Source organism: Diachasmimorpha longicaudata, chromosome 1, assembly GCF_034640455.1.
Source record: "Diachasmimorpha longicaudata isolate KC_UGA_2023 chromosome 1, iyDiaLong2, whole genome shotgun sequence".
Classification (NCBI taxonomy): Eukaryota; Metazoa; Arthropoda; class Insecta; order Hymenoptera; family Braconidae; genus Diachasmimorpha; species Diachasmimorpha longicaudata.
This window is the reverse complement of record NC_087225.1, coordinates 4,372,004-4,392,767: the sequence shown is the minus strand read 5'-3', so window position 1 is coordinate 4,392,767 and position 20,764 is coordinate 4,372,004. Positions and strand designations below refer to the sequence as shown.

The 20,764-nt window shown below is 38.2% G+C and overlaps 1 protein-coding gene and 1 long non-coding RNA gene across 5 annotated transcripts in view; one reads left to right on the top strand and one right to left on the bottom strand.

Annotated features, from left to right (window-relative positions):
- Window positions 1–1,866: 1,866 nt before the first annotated feature.
- LOC135168538 (uncharacterized) lies at window positions 1,867–6,411 on the bottom strand. The gene is made up of 2 exons (XR_010300055.1): window positions 5,941–6,411; window positions 1,867–2,257 (listed from the first exon to the last, which is right to left on the bottom strand). It is a non-coding gene; the product is annotated as an uncharacterized LOC135168538 (long non-coding RNA).
- The window catches only part of LOC135168177 (myosin heavy chain, fast skeletal muscle-like), a 100,162-nt gene continuing 84,327 nt past the window's right edge, over window positions 4,930–20,764 (top strand). For all 4 annotated transcript variants that reach the window (XM_064132399.1, XM_064132243.1, XM_064132319.1 and 1 more), the window contains exons 1-2: window positions 4,930–5,081; window positions 7,092–7,222. In XM_064132399.1, coding sequence (XP_063988469.1) covers window positions 5,048–5,081; window positions 7,092–7,222 — 165 coding nt within the window. In that variant the 5' untranslated portion in view covers window positions 4,930–5,047. The remainder of the gene's footprint in view (window positions 5,082–7,091; window positions 7,223–20,764) is intronic.

Below are 20,764 nucleotides of genomic sequence, written 5' to 3'. Positions count from 1 at the left end.
ATTCTCGAGGAGCTTGCGGAGTTAAAAAAAATTCTATATTATGCGGATCAATAGAAACTAAAGATTGAATTAAACTTTAGGTTCAATTTCGAAAAGATTTTTGATATATTTTTTGAGCTTTTCTTAACATTCTTAATCTCGATCCCATGATAAAATATCCGCGAACGTTAGTCTTCTTCTATTAGAACCCTGACTATCAGCCCAAGATATACCGAACCTGAAACGCAAGTCCTGTGACACCTGGAGCACACGTGAGCAGGTTTGTCTGCTCTCAACTATGTTGAAGTCAGGGGATGTTTTCACTCAACTTAGTCAAATGAATTGTTTCTTCTTGTTATTCCCTTTTTTTAATAATTGAAATAAATTAGACAACACAGTTTTTTGATTACACAAATGCTCACGTATATTTAATTCACTCAAGGTAAAATAATAGTTTTATCTGCTTAAATTATTGAATTGATGGACTGGTTGTCCTGTGGAATACTACTACTCGAAAGGTATGGAAAATTCTGGTTATGTGTCGATTGACGCCGTAGGAACAATACTGACTATGTCTTCTCTTCCAATCTTCCTCCTTTCGTCCAAGTGTACGAAGTTTTTTTGAGGGAATTTGGAAGGGGACTTCAATTTGCTGCTTATTGGCTGTCTTTTTTTTGAAGGGTCAGCCCGCGAGGACTGAGGCCCTTTTTCTATAATGCACGTGGCACCACTTCAGACGACAACGAGAGAGTTTTTCGAGGTCATTCCAGTTTTACGAGCGGAAAAGGGTCATAAATCAAGAATTGTCTAGAATTCTAAGATTTCTAGACAGGGAAAGGGCATAAATTAGAGGATTACTGCAAAAAGTTAAGTGTTGTGCGTGTTTAATTTGAGTTTCCCCAAATTCTCTCTTGCTGGCGCGTGAAATGCCCCCACGTGCACGAAACTTTCACTGCAACGACTACGTGAATATTATTAAATAATTAATGTTACTTATATGCTAAATTTAGAGATCATTAAATTATTACAAATAAAACAAACGATCGTCTGGTCGTAACAGGGGACCAGAACAGTATGTCAGTATCCCGCTCAACTCGCCTTTTCGTTGAGAAAAAAGCTTTGCATCCCCCAGACTGATTTTTGGAGAAGTCGTTTGCAATCCAGTACGAGGCGATTCTACTAGAGAACGCGTGTTGAGGATCAACACGAAACTCTCAGCTCGACAGAACTCCACAGCTGCTTGGCCCTGGCTCTACGTTTTCATCAGGTCAACGCTGGCCTCTTCAATGTCTGAAAGATCTTCTCTTGGTACCCCCAACCTTCCAGTATTTCCAGAAGCATCCGAACCACCTGAACTCAGCAGATCGATCCAGCAATAAAATTATCAATCATCAGACTCCAATTGAATGAAAAAAGGATGAAATGAAGAAGAAGAAGAACGAAAAGAAGTGTCGACGAGTCCTCCGACTGACTGATCTGCCAGCCACACCCGTGAGTGGGCCTGATTTGTACGTTAATTATAATTAGTAGTTTTTAAATGAATTACTTATGACGGATTGAATGAAGGATAATCGATAAAATCGAAAAAGAGAGTGGCACTATTAATTATATGGGACTAAGTATTTATAAAAAAAAAGAAGGACTATACTTAAGGAATGTATTTTCATCCACCACAACGTTGCTATTTTTTTTTTGCCTCGATCTTAAGGAGTTCTCAGGATTGATTCCTTTAATTTTCAAATTTTTTTATTAGTTGCTGTTCGTAAACATAAATTTCATCAATAACCAAATTTCAGTATTGACACTGTTTAATGAGGGATCTGGATCGGAGGGGATCATGCGGGTGGGGGGCGAGCGGGTCCAGAAAAAAATACACTCACTAAGCACTTGTCACCACAGGTCACCTTTTATTTTATAACAAAAGCTTGTCACTTACACAATAACAATAATAGTTGAGCGGTCGAGAATAATTAACTGGTCCGTTATGAGCAATACCGGAAAAACTAGTAATGAGCGAATGAAAATAATGAAAGCGAATGAGCGGGCGATTAGTCCGATCGATGGAATAACTCCGGATTCCAATCCCACGTGACCTTTGGTGGGTCTATTATCCTATGCAGGATAATAGTGAGCTGTGTCCAGGAAGTGGCGACTCGAAACCAAAAGTATGCCAAGTAGTCCCATGGCAACGATCGATTTGTTTTGATCGTTGACCAACGGTGAGCGGTTGCAAGTGTGTGATTGCAGAGCTACCGAAAGGCAAGAATTCCAACAGACACTAATCCAAAAAATTTAAGAAAAAAAAATTATTGGTATTATTTTGCAGATTTTTTTTTCACAGTTGTTGACTATATTAATAGGTAAATAATTCATATTTAATCAATAGAAAATTTTGAAAAAAATGAGTCCATCTGAACAAATGATTGAGACCTAGCGGGTGCAAAAAACAGTAGAAACTTCAATTGTTCATACAGATTCGATATTTTGATTACGAAATCATTTATCGAGCAGATGTTGATTCAGTGTACATATATTATGACATCGATTATTTTGTCCACCCAATACGATGATTTACTGATGAATATAATTTTGAGGATATAATTCCAGGAGCCACAAAGTACTTTTTCATCACAACTTTTGAGGTACCTCACAATGGGAATAACAATTTAAGAAATGGAGAATCCCCTTGCAAAGGGCATTATTAATTTGTTTTTCTTCATTTCTCGAAGCATCTAATTACTAGGGGCGTTTTTTAAATGCTCTCTAATTGTGATTATCGTAATTGGAAAAGTAGAATTGAAAACACAGAGAAAGATAAAGCAAAATGGCATATCCTCTCAAAAATCGATGGTTGTCGTCACAAAATACTTGTATTCAAATTGATAAATGATCTCAATTGCAAACACTGTTATGGAATTTAATGCAAAAACAAAAAGGTAGAATAGGGCAATGATGATGATGATCCCTCAAATATAAGTCAGAATTAGGCGCACACCACCAAATATTATCGAAGTTTCCCCAGTTATAGTGTTCCACCTGCTCTATACACACAGCTGTAATAAATTATTTATTCTTTTACTTAGATTTCAAGGCACGTTGAAAATTGCTAGAAAATACAAATATTTGGATTTTTTCAAGAAAAATCTTCATTATTTTCTAAAGTTTAAGTTGTCCCATTTTGCGCGCCCTGTCTGATTTTGTTCTATCAATTTAAAAGCTTTAAAGGTACTTTCACGTTGAATAGTCGAGTCAAATGATGAGAAGAATTAAATGGAAAAGCTGAATAAAAGTTTCGAAACGAAGAAATTATAGGAGAGAGTCAAAGGTTTCAAAGCGGCTAGTGATTCTTTGGGCCCTTAAAGTCGATATATTGGCAAAGGTGACTGACACTCCAAGTTGACATGACTTTCACAAACATCCGGGAGAACAGCAAGATCAAGTATCAAATGTGTTTATAATAGAAAACAGCGTTTTTTAAATTAAAATAATGGAGATTCAGTTCAGCCCACTTGTTTTATCCTTTTATGCAAGAAAAAGGATGAGCTTGAGTTGCATTGCATATTTTTTCATTGTTCGGAGACTCGGATGAGCGGATGAAGAAAACATTTTTTCAACATCTGTTGGGGAAAACCCCCGGAAACTTTCCCTTGGAAAATTCTTCGTCTAAAAACTCCAATTACTCTAAAATTATTCTCAAACCCATGCAGTCTCATACGTTATTTCCATCCATAGCTCTTTATAATAAAAAAAATTCCCTTAACACTCTCTGTAACTTAATTCCTTACAAGCTGTGCTCAATGTTCACTCATCCCTCCACGGAGTCAGTTTTTATGACGCGAAATTGTCTTCTCCACACAAGCATGCATTTTTTATGTCCAACGTCTTCCTTTTCCCAACACCTCCAAAAATGGGACAGGACACGTTCTCAAGAACAGGAAGATAGAAGTGACCAGGACAGTCTGGTAGTGTCACGGGAAGTAACAACTTCACTTCAGAATCCTCACGGTCATCCGGATCAGTCCATTCAATTAAAACTTAAATATTTGAGGAATTTTCACAAAATAAAAATAATCGTGAATCATGAATATCAAGTTTTATAGTACTGTATTTGTATTTTTTGTAATAATATTCACATATAATACCACAAGTACTTCAAAATTATCGAATATTTCCCGATAGGTTTGTTGCAAACAAATGAACGTGTCAAGTTTTCCAGTTTAAAAATCACGAGCGCGAAGCGCGAGTGATTTTTCTGGAAAACTTGACAAGCTTATTTATTTGTAGGGAACCTTGAGGGAAATATCAGATAATTTCGAAGTTCGAGTGGTATTCGGGGGATTATTTTTTGCATCCAAATCTTGGCCGATAGAATTGCACCATGAGACATAATTTTCAACGAATTGCCATTTAATCTGTCAGATACAATTGAGGGTTACTTCATCATTTGTTTTTTTTTTATATAGGCAACATGCAAAATTTCCAGTGAAATTTCCAAGAATTTCCGCTGAAATACCGTGTTGACTATATAAAATAACGTCGAATGGTGCAATCCTATTGGCCAAGATTTGGATGGGAAAAATAATCGCTGATATTCGAGGTAGGCTATACAAAATATCAACAAATGGTGCAATTCTATTGGCTGAAATTTGGGTGGGAAAAATGATCAATATAAAATAAAATCAACGTGGAGTGACATTTTCAATTTTAGTTCTTTATTCATTCGATTGAAGTTAATTTAATAGGTCGAAAAGTGTGCGGGATAAAATAATTAATCTCACGCACACCACTTTTCCTAGTTTCTGTTGACCATTATCGACAGGAGAAACTTAACAGCCTCCAGTAATCAAGCAGGTTCAGACTATTATTACTGAAGATCGATGTTCTGGACTGAATGAAATTATCAGCGAAATTGTTTGCCAATTCTTTTGTTTCATTCATTAACGCCAATTTTCACATCAAGTGAAGAAACTTTATTAGTTTTTAATTCGGACGGCGCATGGGAAACGAGATTGAAGTTTTCTAAATTAATTGCAAAATATGTAAAAGTATACCATTCAATAGTATTGTCATGATGTGTTCATTAAACGAAACTGGATCAACAGGTAAAAAAATAATTTGACAAAGTAACGTTAATGTCATTCCCTATGAAATTATCGCAAACTAGAAAATACAACCAAAATGTCGATAATGCTTTTGTGGAAGGTAATTTTGACACATCTCGATTTTTTTGTAATAATACCTCTTGGAGTAACAAGATGTGAAAACTCGGCTCGGGTATCAAGAGTTTTGACAACACCAATTGCATTTCAACAGCACTTTCAAAACTCAACTTTTTCAAGTTTTTCCATTTTCATAATGAAAATAAATCAACGAAATATATTGCATTATGTCAACATTGTTGTATTCAAATTTTTACCATTTTCCCCAATTTCCACATTATCAAGTTAATTTGATCAACCCGAGAATCTCAGGGTAAAATTAGGGAAGTTCGTTATCCAGGTGGAAAATACTTTATTTACCCAATAAAAACTAATTGTAAATATTTCGAAAACACGGGAAACTTCTAAAATGGAATAAATAATGGTATTAAATAAGTAAATTGATCCCATAAATAAATTGAGCAAGTGTGACATTTTGTATAACCTTTCAAGAAAACAGATAATATTCGCGAGTTATTTATTCAGATCCGCAGGATGTTACGAACTTTGTTAACTCAACACGGAAAGAAATTTTAGATGAAAATTAGACGTCCAGGGGGCAAATTGAGGGCCGACGAAGGTTACTTTTACCACAAAAAATACTCCCCCAAGTTTAATTGTTCCAACAAATCTTCATCCGAAAAAAGTGGTTGATTGCCATTTTGGGGCTGTACTACACGGCTTAGAACGGGAGATCGAACGGCAATAAGCAGGGCACTAATATTTCAGAAACATACTACAAGTATATTTATTTAAGACTTACCCTTTAAATACACTAAGAGATGCTTTGGCTACAGCTGTTGCGCGTTCTTCTTCTTCTAATTTTTGTTGGCACTGACTCTAAGTCTGGCAGCCGTTATTCCCAACGTAGGAACGTTACATGAGAATGGGTGGGAGGTGGTAAGCTAAGGAATGAGGTAGTGCAGAGACAAGGCAAGGAAGATTTGAAATAGCGGTTAGACTGATTTGTGGATAGATTTTAAGTAGTTGTGGATGAGGTAGGCTGGTTTGGACCTTGGGTAGAAGATTAGCTTTAGGATATGGAATGTGGAAATTTTTAATTTTTTCACAGCTTTCACAAAGGGGTGCATTCATATAAATGGGGCAGATCCAGAAAATATGTCAGAGGGTTTCGGGGGAATTCCTGTGTTCCATTAATATTTCGGAATTGACATAAGTTGGCATAATTTTTATCATGGCTTTTTTGCTGCCCAATAAATGTTGGAACCAATGAAATTATCTGTACTGGTCTTAGATATGCATTTAATTCTGGCTGTGTATCTTTTATGGACGCTTTATGAGTTTCAATAGCCTTTGTGAAACTGGATTCACGTTTTTTTAATCATGACGAATGCGTCAACTTGATTTTTGTGTTTGATATTGATGGACAATACTGTGCATAATCTTGAGATCATTTTTCAACGGCAATGCCAGTATTTTATATTTAAGCCTCGATAATGCCTTGGCCCATAAACACGATCTCTCATTTTTGTCTGAGTAGTAGGATAGTCTGCATGACCGGTGCCTTACTAGCAGAAATCGTAATTGTTATCCATTCAGGAGGATCGTTTTAAAGTCGTTTTGAAGTTAATACGCCTATCTGACATCATCTCACGTCTTCGAAAATATTTCATTGGAACATTCACTGATATTTTGGTTGTTTGATATGATAATCACAACAGGGCCCATAACCTAATTAATTGAGAAACGGTCATCGCAGATATCGCATAGAGTTATTATAATTATTCTCCATACAAAAATAATAATTTCGCAGTTTCCTTCATAGAAACAAGTTTCTCTTTCCATTGACTATGCAAAGTGTTTTTTGATTCAAAAGAATATAAAAAAGAGGAAATAGAAAGAATTAATATGTTGAATATTATTAGTTAATATTATTGAATTTCATGGTTGCAGATAATTCTCCTCGTCTAAGTGACCCATATCCCCCTATACTCGCAAGAACCCAGCCACACTCGCGGCCACCATCTGCGGCTGGTGGAAAGAGTAAAATACCCACAAATGTTCGTCGTAATCCTGTGCCAGGAGTGAGTACTATTTTGAAAAACATACAACTGTGATTATTGACAGGTTATGTTAAAAAAAATAGCAATTATTGGACCCAAGATATTCGATAGTTTAGCATATCGCGCTCGAATACGCATTAAACAATTGGGTTCCAACATTGTGATCGAATCGCCAATTCGAAGGCGGGAAATGTCGCCTCAAGCCACGTACTCGTGTTACGTCGCGAGCTGGTGGTTGACTCCAAAGAGGATTGACTGAAGTAGAGGGTCAGTTCTGGGGGTTTGAGTGGTGCCAGCGCCATCGTAGTACTTCACCCCAGAAGGGGCAGGGCGTCACACGTAACGCTGGGGTGTCTGCCCGTCAGCCGACTCAACAATTCCTCAGTAGTAGTCCTGCGGTCAGAGGGACTAGTTAAAAATGGAAGTGTAATCCTCTGCGTTACTGCAGTGCTTTTCTCCATTGAAATTAAACACGACAAGGACGAGCAGAAAGGAGGATACGATGTTCGACTTAAAATTAAGGAGATTGGGAAGCCATCATTCCGAACCCAACTAGCGCATTCGGTTCTGCTATTTGTTTTCATTGCAAATAATTCTCAATCCCCATCTTACTACACATATTGGAGTTTACATTTCAAACTATTTATCAAAAATTACATTACAGTTGGACTGAATAGGTCTTTGTACGATTTGTATTTCTTTTATTCTAGTGTTTCCACTTGAGATTGGAAAACATTTTTATGGGTGAAAATTCTGAGAAATTTGGCGAATGATGTGTATCCTCTGTTTTCTAGGGTTTAAACAGAGGTGCATCAGTAGAACCATGGTTAATCTGTTGTGGCCCTTTAGTCTTTTTGGTTAGTTCCTCTAAGGAAACGAACCAGAACGGTTGTGCCTTTCGAGAGTGGAAAATAAAAGACAATAAAATAACATTCACACGTTTGAATCATTATCACTATCGCATTTCTAATAACACAAAATCTTCATTTCCAGAGTTTCTTTAAAACCGCGAATCAAGAAACCATTCGACTGTTCTGTCAAAAAGTAAAACAAAATTGGCAGAATCGAACCCGGCAGTTGGGTTTGAAATGACGTCTTCCCAATCTTCTTAATTTTGAATGAAGCATTCTCATATCCTCATTTCAGCTCATCCTAGTGTTACCCAATTTCAACAGAAAAAAGACATTTTGGTGGCTCAGTAGCAGGGCTGCTACTGAAGAATTGTTCAGTCGGGTGACAAGCAGACACCCCAACATTGCGAGTGGCGTCCTGCCTCTTTTGGGGATCAGCGCACGCATGGCAGTGCATGCAACCAAAGAGGATTGCGTGCGCTGCCATGACACTTTTCTGCGTGCCTTCCGCCACAACAGTTTCCAGTCCATGCTTTTTTGCCGAAGAGGGCTAGCGCCGGCACGGCCACGACACCAATGTTTTTTTTTTTTTTTCTAATGTCATCGATACTATTTCAGTTGAGCGAAAAATAGGGTGCCATTTTTCGATCAACTGGGGTGGGATCCAAATTTAATAATAAGTCGTATTCTTATATTGTTTCATTTCTTGCACTAGATTTTCAGGAGTTACAATTGTTGGAGATAAAGTATTGTGTTTGCCTACCTTGAGAGCATCAATATATTCTGTATATTTGCCCAATATTTGGGGGACTAGGCCTGATAATGCGGAGATGTGTGTGATGATAATAATCATGAGCTCGAGATAGTTTAAAAAATTAACCAATATTTGCTCTTGCTCTCTGAGAGAGAATTATTGAAATTTTTGATTGTGCTCGTGATTATCTGAATTTGGGATTTCAAAAGAGTTTGGGTTTGTTTGTTATTATTTACGAGAGAATTAATACCATCAGTGTAATATTGACCGTCATCAGCATCGGGAACTCCATCTATTAATCCACGAGAGAATCGTCCAGGTTCATGGTTAATTAATTCATCGAGGATTTCCCTTTTCCGATCGATTTCTTCTATTTCCTTCCGAATAGTCCTAAGGGATTGACTACAATGGTGAAAAGTTATGTCTGGGAATTGGGTAGTTTTAGCGTTACAAATTCGAAAGATGCGATCATAGTTATTATGTATTATGAAATGAGCATTTTGTAGATGCTTAATATTTAAATGCGCTAAAAAGGTTAATTTTGAAATAGATAGCCGTGCTGAACCGAGTTTATCGTAGAAAATTCCACTAGGGTTGTGGAATTGTTGGACACTATAATAGGTGTTAACACGGGAGTAATTAGAAATTAGGAGGAGGAACAAGATTATCAGATTCATTGTCTGAAAAATAATATTTTAAAAAGTTAGTATGGTATCTCTTTATTTTGTTGTTAGCAATTTGGACGTCTACAGTTAGTTTATTGTGGAGTTTCAGAATTTTAAATGGACCTTTACTTGGTGTAATTAATTTCTTGGATTTTCCAGTGGTAATTGTAAACTTTTTAATTAACATATGATCACCGACATAAAATTCTACAGGGTGAATTTTCTTGTAATACCCTTTGCTCTTTTCTTTGGAGGATATCTAACCTTGTCTGGCAATTTGTAAAGATTTATTTAATTTGAATTTTAGTGCTCCAATGTAATCGTCATACGTATAGTGAAATTCAGATTCTTCAGTGAGTGAAGATGCAAGGTAAGGTTTATTTCCAAATAATAATTCGTATGACATATACCCAGTCGATTTGTGCACGGCAGTATTGTGAGTGAACATTGCAAGGGAGACATCGAGATCCCAATCCCTCTGATCGAGTTTATCAAAATGCTTTAAATAATCTTTGAGAATTAAATGTGACCGCTCTAGGGAACCATTGGTTTGAGGATGATAAGGGGTCGTCGTGATGTGTTTAGTTTTTAGTAGATTTTTCAATCCCTTAATCAAGTCGCACATGAACTCGCTACCGAGATCTGAGAGTAACTCCGTTGGGATTCTAAATATTAGAAAGAATGAAGTTAGTGGCTTCATGACAGTTAGCTTCATGATTCGGCAATGGAAAGGCAACAGTAAATTTCGATAGATCATCTTGTCGTGTTAATATGATTCTATTTCCTTGTTCGGTAAGGGGAAGAGGACCTACTATATCAATTGCAATTCTTTCAACGGGTGCGCTTGTAATTGTAGTGATCTGCATTGGTTGTTTTGTAGGGTGAAAATTTGTTTTATTGAATTGACACGAATGGCATTGTTTGACAAACGTTCTCATGTCTGCCTTCATATTGGACCACTAATAATGCTCTTTGATTTTTGCATACGTGTTATTATAGCCAAAATGTTCAGCGAGTTCGCTTGAGTGATTTTGTTGAAGAATAATTTTGACTTCATCTTGGTCTTTCGAGATGGTACGAGTTGTATTGAAGATCTCAATCTCATTCTTAGGGAATACAAATTTCATCATTCCAGTTAAAAACTGGATTTTAATATTATTATCACAAACGGGCGGAACAAATACGAAATTGGAAGATGTAATGAAATTCTGTAACGTTTTGAGGGATTCGAAAATGTTTTTATACGCTAGATTGTCGTGATGAAATGTCTTTGAGAATAGTAAGTATATCGTTTGAGTTAATGAAGTGAATTTTGACACTCCATTGAGTGATGGGTCAATTTTATCAATATTAAAATAGGATTGGATAAATTCAGAGTATTGGTTACTTTCATCTAAATCTTCAAACCCCAGGATTACAAGCGATTCACCAATCTTAAATAAAGGAGAATTAATTTTTTCGTACTCAATAATTTCTTTGTTTTTATAATGAAACTTCCCAAAATTTTGGTATGATGCTTGTGAACTAAATGCTGCATTGATTTTTATTTCGTCTGGGGCTGGATCATTTTCGTTCAAATCAAGAGGGAATCTGGAAAGTCCGTCAGCATTTGAGTTGCTTCTACCAGGTTTATATTTAATGACATACTGGTAGTTATTTAATTGGAGGCGCCATCTGACTCATTCCGAATTGGAGCTTTTCAATTAAATAACCACTGGAGTGGTCGATGGTGAGTGTACACATCGAATTCATGACCATATAAATAAGGGCGAAAGTGTTCCATTGCTGCGATAATGGCTAAAAGCTCTTTCTCTGTAGTCGAATAATTTTGTTCGGTATTATTCAAGGTACGTGAGTAATAGGCTACTGGCAAGTCGTTACCATCTTCTTTTGTTCTGAGAAAGAACACCACCGATTCCAACGTTAGAAGCATCGATGGTGAGAGAAAATCTTTTTGAAAAGGCGGGGTACTGGAGTAATCGTTCTTCCATTAATTTTCTGTTTAATGTATTGACAGCCTGTTCCTGTGACTGTGATCATTTGAATTCTACATCCTTTTTTAATAATAAAGTGAGAGGTTTTGCGATCATTGAGAAATTTTCGATAATAGCCCGTCATTCCTAGGAATATTTTAATATGTTTAGGGTTCTGCGGACGTGAGATGTTTTGGATTGAAGAGACCTTATTGGGATTGGGTTGTTCACCATCACGAGTTAATACGTGGCCAAGATAATGGCAGGATTCACGTAGGAATTCGCATTTATTCTGCTGAATCTTAAGGGTATTCTCGCGAAGTCCAGTGAAAACATTTTGTAATTTCCGATTATGATCATCTAAATCTGATCCATAGATAACAAGGTCATCGAGGTATACGAAACATTGAGTATTATTTAGACCGCTCAAAACTGTGTTCGTAGCCCTTCGAGAAATAGCTGGGGCGTTTTTTAAACGAAAAGCAGAAGCAGGGGCTTCTGCAGCAGTGGTTGCTGTTAAAAAATCGCCAAGAAGATGGAAAATGTCTTGATATTCGTTGCATAAATCACGGATTGTTTTTTCCTGTTCCTCGTTGAGATGTGATGTGATAGCCTTAGATTTTCATTCAAAATTTTGAATCGAGTGTTGCGATTTTTGCAACCTCGGGGCTGGTAACAAAAATTATTGTTTGTATCGGAATAGGTGAGACTGAGAGATGAATACTAGGTACCATTTTTCTTTCGTTTGTCTAGTTGACGACGGTGATTTGTGCATAATTATTACAAATCGTTTTAATAAATGTGTTGGGTATAAGTAATGTGAGATCGTTGTGAATTCGCCCCCCCCCCATAATCCCCGCTTTTGTCGCCGATTTCTTCGTCCACTCCTTTCTCTTTGAGGAATTTTTGATATTCTTCTTTGTCCGCCGCCTTCCGGACTATTTTCAGTATCTCTTCTTTACCTTCTTTTTTTCTATGTCTTTTTGATTGCTGACCTCCCCCTCCCTCCTCTGTTTCCGAGTACTATGACTCCCACCCCCAAATGGTTCAAACCTATCGTGGGCCAGATGTTCATTTCTAACATTATCCCCTCGATCCTCTCTTGTAATATCAGGTCGATCACTGAGCCCTCTCCATCGTCCCTATTTCTTTCCTGTTTGTTCAAGGATTCTCGTATGCTATTAGGAGAAGAATGTTTGTTTTCTTATGAATCTGCGTCAGTGACGTTCTCTATTGATTACTGGAGACCAGAATATGGCCAGAAAATCTGGTTTTATCATGTCTTGGGACAGTAAACTAAAACTACCTTAAGATTACTATTATTATAAGAATTTACAATGGTTACATTTGTGCCTTCTTATTAATTACCAGGCGTTTATGGAGGTTATGTTACAGGGAAAAAGAATTTTTATTAACTTGGAGGGAGGTGGAGTAACCACCAATACACATTAGAGTTGTTTCTGTGATTTAATTCTATGTCTCTATCTGAGATTGTAGTATCGCTTGTTGTCAAGTTTTGGTGTGTTTTACAGTTTATATTTTTCTTATAAGTAATTTTCTTAGGACTGCCAGCTCTTTTTGCATGATAGTGTTGGATTCCCGAATAATCAATTCGTACACACAGTGTTATGTTAAAATAAAATATATTTATTACAGAAATACTATTGAATTTATATGTAGTGTAATACTTAGATTAGAACAGAGATTTACAAAAGTGGATGTTCTGCTGTCTACTATGTATTTTTAACTGGCTAATTTTCGCATGTCCTCAGTTTTATGTACTTGAGACTGCAAGGAAAAGTGGAGGGGGCGAAATAAGCGTGAAGAAGATTTGGGTTGTGACGTCAAGGGGAAATTCTCAGCGTTTTCGGAGTTTTATTACGGCTGGGACAAAGTCAAGGGATTTTCCGATAATCGAGGGATTTAGCCCGAGCGACTGAATTGAAGGGATTAATGGGAGAGATGGCAGTATCTGGATGTTTTCGAACTAATTGATGGAAGGGGCTCAAAGGCTGGTTTATGATCGGGTAGATTGTCTCAAGTATCGAATAGATGTCGGAAATAAGAATTAAATGGTTTTGGTCAAGCCCATGGGATTACATGGGAAAAAAGGATTATGTGTGAAAAAACATTAATGATAAGTAAAATAATACGGTATACAACAATAGATAAGAGGTATATTATTTATATCGTGTATCATGTCTTGTATCATAACAGTACCACTGAGCGTATTCAAATGATGAAGGACTACTTAGTCCAACCTCAAATTTGTTTTTTTCTGCATAATGTATTTTTTTAAATCTTTAAAGTATTGCTCATTCCATGCTGATGATGTTCCTTCAAGCTCTTGTACCTGGTGATGTTTAATTTGATATAATCGAGGCATAGCATGCCTCCAAAGAACAAATTTTCGAGACAATTCCAAAATTTTATGTGCGAATTCCAGATTCATACACTTATTCATATCTCCTTTAAATGTTATGCTTTGGTATATTGTGGATTCTATGTCTTGAATTAACGGTGTTATTCCATTTTTCTTTTCACTGTCATCGTAATCATTAAAATCTCGAATAAATACACACATATCTTCAGGATTTTCCTTATATTGATCCAAGTCAAGAACTGAAGTCTTCATGTATTTTAGAAGCATCGTTTGAGCACGGAAGCAAGGAGTTTTAGGATTGTCTGTGTCAATCTTAGGAGAAAGTGCGATAACTACGGTAGCCTGGAGAGTTGTCAGGAACGATTCCAAATCCGTTTGATGAATTAATAATCCGACTGCGCGAAGAAGAAAATCTTTCATGTGAGGTCGATCTTTTGGGAGGCATTTCCATTTCCTAATCGTTTTAATAAAATGGGAAATATGCGAGCGTAAGAAACACACCTTTTGTAGATGACCACGTGAAGAAGATAACCGAGAAAAACATTCATTCAAATACTTTTCTAGGCTGCATTGGTTGAATGCCATAGACATAACATTTAACTGAGCAAGAGAGTGAGCTGAGATAATTTTTTTTAGAATTGTAGCTCCTGCTCGCTGCCATTCTCGCAAGAAGCAAGCAATTGTATTCGCATCATGCTTTTCCGACATCATTTGAAATAAAGGGAATGTTTTCTTTTTATAAGATGTCACACCTTGATACAAGAATGTCAGGCTTTTTCAACCGTGTTCTGCTTGCTGACACTTGGCTACTCTTTCAGTAGCATTGATGGACATACTTTGACATTCGTTTTCGCCGACTTTCAGCGACTGATCGACTAACTTACCTATCGTGAAGGCATTATTCCAAATCCAACCAGCGGGTTCGGTTCTACCATTTGTGAAAATTGCAAATAACTGATAATTCCTATCTAACAACACATAATCCTCATTTTCAAAGATACTTTGAAACCACGAATCAAGAAACCATTCGATTTTTCTGTCAGAAAGCTTCTTCTTCACTTGTGCTTCTGCATAAAAATTTTTAATTCATTGTTTTGTATGTTTTATGAACCTCTTGGAATAATTACTCGGAAACGCCATTTAAAAAGAACATAAATTAATGGGTGGTGTCGTTACCCTGCGGGTTAATCCTTATGAATCCATAGCTATGAGACAAGTCATCGTAATTTTTGTCAAACAGGCGCGCTGGCTGATAGATAATGTGCTTGGCTAGGCCCAAACATTATTGTAACATAGACACTCTGATTATTCCGATGGACAAAGCCACTCTATTAGATAATGTTGAGATCCCTCTGCACCAAAGAATAGCTGACAATATCGGAAATGTGATTATTGACGATCCTTCACATAAACTCGATGTAATTGATACACATTTCGACGCGGCCAATATCCAAAACTTGCACTTAAGCGACCCTGCCCTCCACAACATCATCCACATAAAAATCACCGTCTTCAAGAATGTTCCGACGCGGAATGTGTGGAACGTGTAAACAGGCTAATCTTACAGTCTTTGGGAATTCCCCTTTGCGTTTATGGTTCACATTTGGTGACCAAATGTATAGATTTTACCATTTTACCACTTTCCACTTTCATGTACTTTATGCCTGGATGCCTTTATGGCTGGGTCAATCCTCACACAAACTTTCGTCAGTCTACCATTTATGGTGCCTCACAAAACCTAAATAATTCCCCGCACCTAGCATCGCCTTTCCTGACCCTCGGACCCTCTGGGCCTCATCTCCCATACTCTAAGTACCTCCTATTTTTATTTTCCTCCGTAAAAATTCCTCCAATCAAATTGCCTTCCCAATCCGCAAGTAACCAATCACGTGTCCTTTCATTCATTCCCAGCCCTTGCAGAATTTCCTTTTCAAATTTCCTTACTATCCAAACAGCCAGTTCCAAAAACGAGTTCATCGTGAACACATCCATTTTTTCCTACTTGCGCGTTCTCATCCATTAATTTTGTACATCTCTGTGTTGAGAAGAATATAGTTTCATTTTCATATCAGTGTTTGTGTTAATTAATTATTTTGCATAGACAGTGCGCCTTTCTACTGCTCGTGTAGAAAAATAGCTTTCTACCCGACAAAGAAAGCAATGGTCACTGAAAATAACAATAAGATTCCAGTAACTAATTTCGCCGACGTTAACTCTGTCTCCTGTCTAGCATCCTCAAAAAACTCCCCAATAAAAAATCCTCTAGCTTTGACAAAATCTCTCATATTGCTATCAGGCCCGTCCCCCCTTAAAATAAGTCAAGAATACTCAAGACCCCTCAAATTACAGAGGAATCTCCTCCCCAACCCCAGTAAAATCATTGAAACCATTATTAACAGCTCCATTGTTAAATTCTGTGATAAAAACAATTTAATTCCAGATCATCAATTCGGCTTTAGGCGTGAATACTCAACTCTCCATACAGCTGCAAAGTTCTCTTCACACATCTGTTGGGGCCTAAATAAAAAAGAATGCGTGGGAGTATGCTTTATCGATCTAGAAAAAGCTTTTGACACCATTTGGCGGGATCGCCTCATTTTCAAGCCATTCAAAATAGCATTTCCTAGTCATCTTATAAAAATCATATTCAGTATGATCCAAGATAAAAAATTCACGGTCTCCAGTGGATCCATAAACTCCAACAAGCACTTCTTGGTCAAGAACGGTCTCCAATAGGGAACCGTCAATTTACCCATTTTATTCAATCTCTATACCCGAGATTTCTTGAATATTTTCGACCTGAACAGTGCCCCAAATAAAGAAGCGCTGGCTTTTGCCGACGATTCGTTAATATACTGCTCAAATAAAAAAGTCACGGAAGTTCAAAAAAAATTGCAAGCTGTTTATAATAAAATTAGCAAGTACTATTTCAACTGGAAACTTAAAATTAATGCTATTAAATGTGAAACAATATTGTTCACCCCTTTAATGAATTCAGCATGTGCTGATGTTGAAAAAATACTGTACAGTATTTTGTTAAAAGATCTTTTTTATTGTAAATTTAATACAACAAGAAAGGTCTTTTGACAAAATACTGTAAAAGGGACTCTTACAAAGATAATTAACAATAAACAATGACTGCCGAAATTCACCGGGGAGGGCTCGCGATTTTCGGAGAATTGGGAGCAATAAACGCATTCCTTGATTATTAAGTGGACAAATGGATTTACGACCTTTTGTCACTAGATATTTTTTGCAGAGAATCAAATTTTCTACAATAAATGTCTAATGATGGACTATCGTAAATCCATTAGTTTATTTAATAATTAGATTTCAACTTGAAACAAAAATCTTCAGTTAGTTAATAAACTAATTAATTTTCGCGATTTTCTCAATCGACATTTAATGTTTACAATTGGATTCTCCACAAAAAAATCTTTTTGACAAAATGTTGTAAACCCATTGGTTTACAAGATATTTGTCAAAACGCATTTTAATAAATTTATTTGTTATTAAATATGTTGGTACGCAACATCCTGGGGGGTTGAGAGACTATGCGATCAAAGATAATCACTAAACTTGTCCATAGACAAATCAATTTTACTAATTTAAACTCTCCGCAGGTGACGTTAAAATAAAGAGGAAATTGAAATTAATTATTTTCCGTAACTGGTAGTGGTGCCAGTTTTTTAATAGTGCGTTTCACAATACCGTTCGCGGTTTTCACTGAAGCGACTCCGATGACTGCGTCTGCTCCTGGATAGACCATTGCATGGGCCTGAGGTTGTCGTCTCTGAGGAGGACCACGGAACCTTCCTTGATCTGGTGTTGTCCTGTGCTCTATTTGCGCTTGACAGTTAACTCATGAAGTTACTCTTTGTACCACCTTTCCCAGAAGTCCTGACGTGTCTTCTGGATGTACTCCCAGTTGGAGAGTCTCTTGTTTGACACATCTGTGAAGTCCTGTTCTGGGATGGCTGTGAGTGGCGCTCCAATCAGCAGGTGACCTGGTGTTAGCACCAACAGGTCATTTGGATCTGGTAATATGGGCGTGAGAGGACGAGAATTGAGAATAGCCTCGATTTCCGTTACGAATGTATCCAAATGTTCAAACGTGAATAATTCATTTCCTGCCACTCGTCTCAAATTATATTTAAACGAGGGGACAGCCGCTTCCCAGATGCCACCGAAGTGTGGGGAAGCTGGGGGCATGAAGCGCCATCAGATGCCTTTCTCGTTGAAGTACATGGACACCTTGGAGTGGTGACCTTCTGCCTTGAGTGGGTCTAAGAGTTCCCTAAACTGGTTCTTTGCACCAATAAAATTTGAACCGTTGTCCGACTGCATCAGACGGCACCTGCCTCTTCTGGCGATAACACAACGAAGAGCTCCAGGTGTACTACCATGGATACTAGGCAGATGAAGACTGTCACATACGCCTTGCCTTGACCTCGATTGCGATATTTCTTTTCTTTTAGAATGAATGGTCCGCAGTAGTCCACTCCGACATTGAGAAAAGGCCTAGCTTTGGTAATCCACTGTAGGTGGATTGACCTTGGCACACGTTACGCAAATCTGGATGAGTCGGCGGACTTCATTTCGACCATTCAAAAGCCAGTAATTGCATCGGATTGCGTATATGCCTGTTCTTTGTGAACGTTTTTGACGATCAGCTCACTGATGAACTCTTTCTTGGGTAAAACCACCGGATGCTTTTGGCTGTAGGGGATATTCGCTGACCGAAGTCTCCCTCCAACATAGATAATGCCATTAGGATCAAGGAAGGGATTGAGCCTTGATAATTAATCTTTCGATCCATTTTCTTCTCTTCTTTTAGTTGCCGTAATTCACTGGGAAATGTCTTTTTTTGCCCGCGCCTCATGATGACTTGTTCTGAGTAAACCAGCTCTTCCAATTAAATTGGACCTTTGAATTTTTTATTCCTTACCTTGAATCGGAGTAGGTGAACTCTCCGACAACTCTTTTGAGTTTGTGGATCGACAGATACCTCTCCAGCAAATTGAAGTCATTGATGGCAGCAGTCATGCAGGTCACTCGCTTGGCCTCTGGATCTTCAGCAGGTTCGGTGAGTTTGGAAGCTGGCCACTTGTCTCCAGGCATTGACAGCCATGTAGGACTAACCTTCCAAAGCTCTTTGGTGATGAAGGCTGCTGGCGTTTGTCCTCTAGAAAGGGCATCTGCTGGATTACATTCTCCTGGCACGTGGGTCCGTGCAATTCCTTCAAAGCTTGAATGGATCTCTGCTACTCGGTTGGCCACAAATGTTTTTGGTAAATTTGAGGGCTTATTGATTCAGTGCAGCGTAATCATTGAATCACTCCGAAACGTGATTTTTTCGATGAGGGTCTCGATCGTTTCTTTGATGCTTTGATATAATCTGGATAACAGCATAGCTCTACATAACTCCAGGTGAGCTATGGAGACATACTTGACTGGCGCAACCTTGGATTTTGCGCAAAATAATCGGCATTGCACCTTTTCCTGGGCGTTGATGAAGCGAATATAGATACAAGTGCTGTAGCCAGTGATGCTTGCATCACAGAATCCATGAATCTGTAATTTTTTGCCTTGATCTTGACACACCTTCCGTGAGGAGCGAACTTCACTCAATAAAGGTAGCTGGGAGCAGAGATTGTTCCATTCTGTGTGAAGGTGCTCAGGAACGGACTCGGCCCAATCAATCTTGGCATTCCACAGCTTCTGAATGACGGTTTTAGCAGTCAAGACAACTGGACCGAGCAGCCCTAAAGGATCATAGATTTCGTTACTCGGTCCTCCACGGGTACTGGCTGGACTGTGTATGAGCTGGAATCTGACAGTGCATTCCAATAGATTCCCAGTGTCTTGAGTGTAGCTTCATCATTCAGTTGGAGTTTTTGATGGATGGACTCTGGGGGAAACCTTGCAACAGCCTGGGATCATTGGAACCTCAGTGATTGATTGTGAGTCCCCCTTAAGCCAGTAATTGGGTGATTTCGTCGCGAGCGTGCTTGGCGCCGTGCCTCGAATTAAATGCACAGAGCAGATCGTCTACGTACATATTCTGCTTGACGATGCGCGCCGCCACTGGAAACTTCTGAGCTTCGTCCTCTGTTAGTTGCTGGAGACATTGGACTGCTTGATAAGGGAAAGAAGGCAGCCCAAATATCACGTTGTTCAGTTCGTAGACCGCGACCTTGCCACTTTTATTTCTCCATAAGATGCGTTGATAGCGTCGATCTTCCTCTCGTACCAATTGCAGGAAAATTTGTTCAATGTCACCGGTTAGTACGTACAAATGAGTACGGAAGTGAAGCACCTGCCAGAAGATGTCTTTCTGCGGCTTCAGACCAACCAACAGGATGAGATAGAGGTCTGGGCCTCCAGGATACGATAAATCAATCTGTCCAGTGCAGAGTAATGATAGAGTCGGCCCAGTTCCTATCAGCATATCAATTGGAGCTGGTTTGTAGAAGTCTCGATCCGCTAATCGAATGTTTGCCGGAATTTTCACTGTTTTCCGGGGAACGAACGATGGTGGAATCAGAAATCCTTAGGACGGTTAAAAAGCTCAACTTTTTTTGGAACCCATTGTGCCTCGACTTAATTGTGGTTGTTACCTCATCCTTTGTGTAAGTCGCCATCTCACTGAGAGTTCCAACAGGTAGAACACACGGCTTACGAGGTAGCTTCAATTTTGTTGCAAGCTCTCCAGTGATGAAGTTCGCTGACGCACCAGTGTCTAAAAGAACTCGACATTGTTCTGATGAATTAGATTTATTGAGTACATTAACCACTGCCGTGGTCATCACTTGGCTGGAGGGAAGGCGAGCGGTCACGGCGCTTGCATGCTTTCCCGTGACTGAAGATGAGTGTAGCAGACAATCATGTGGCTCTCCACACTAGCCACAGTGACTGCATCTGCACTCTTGTTTAT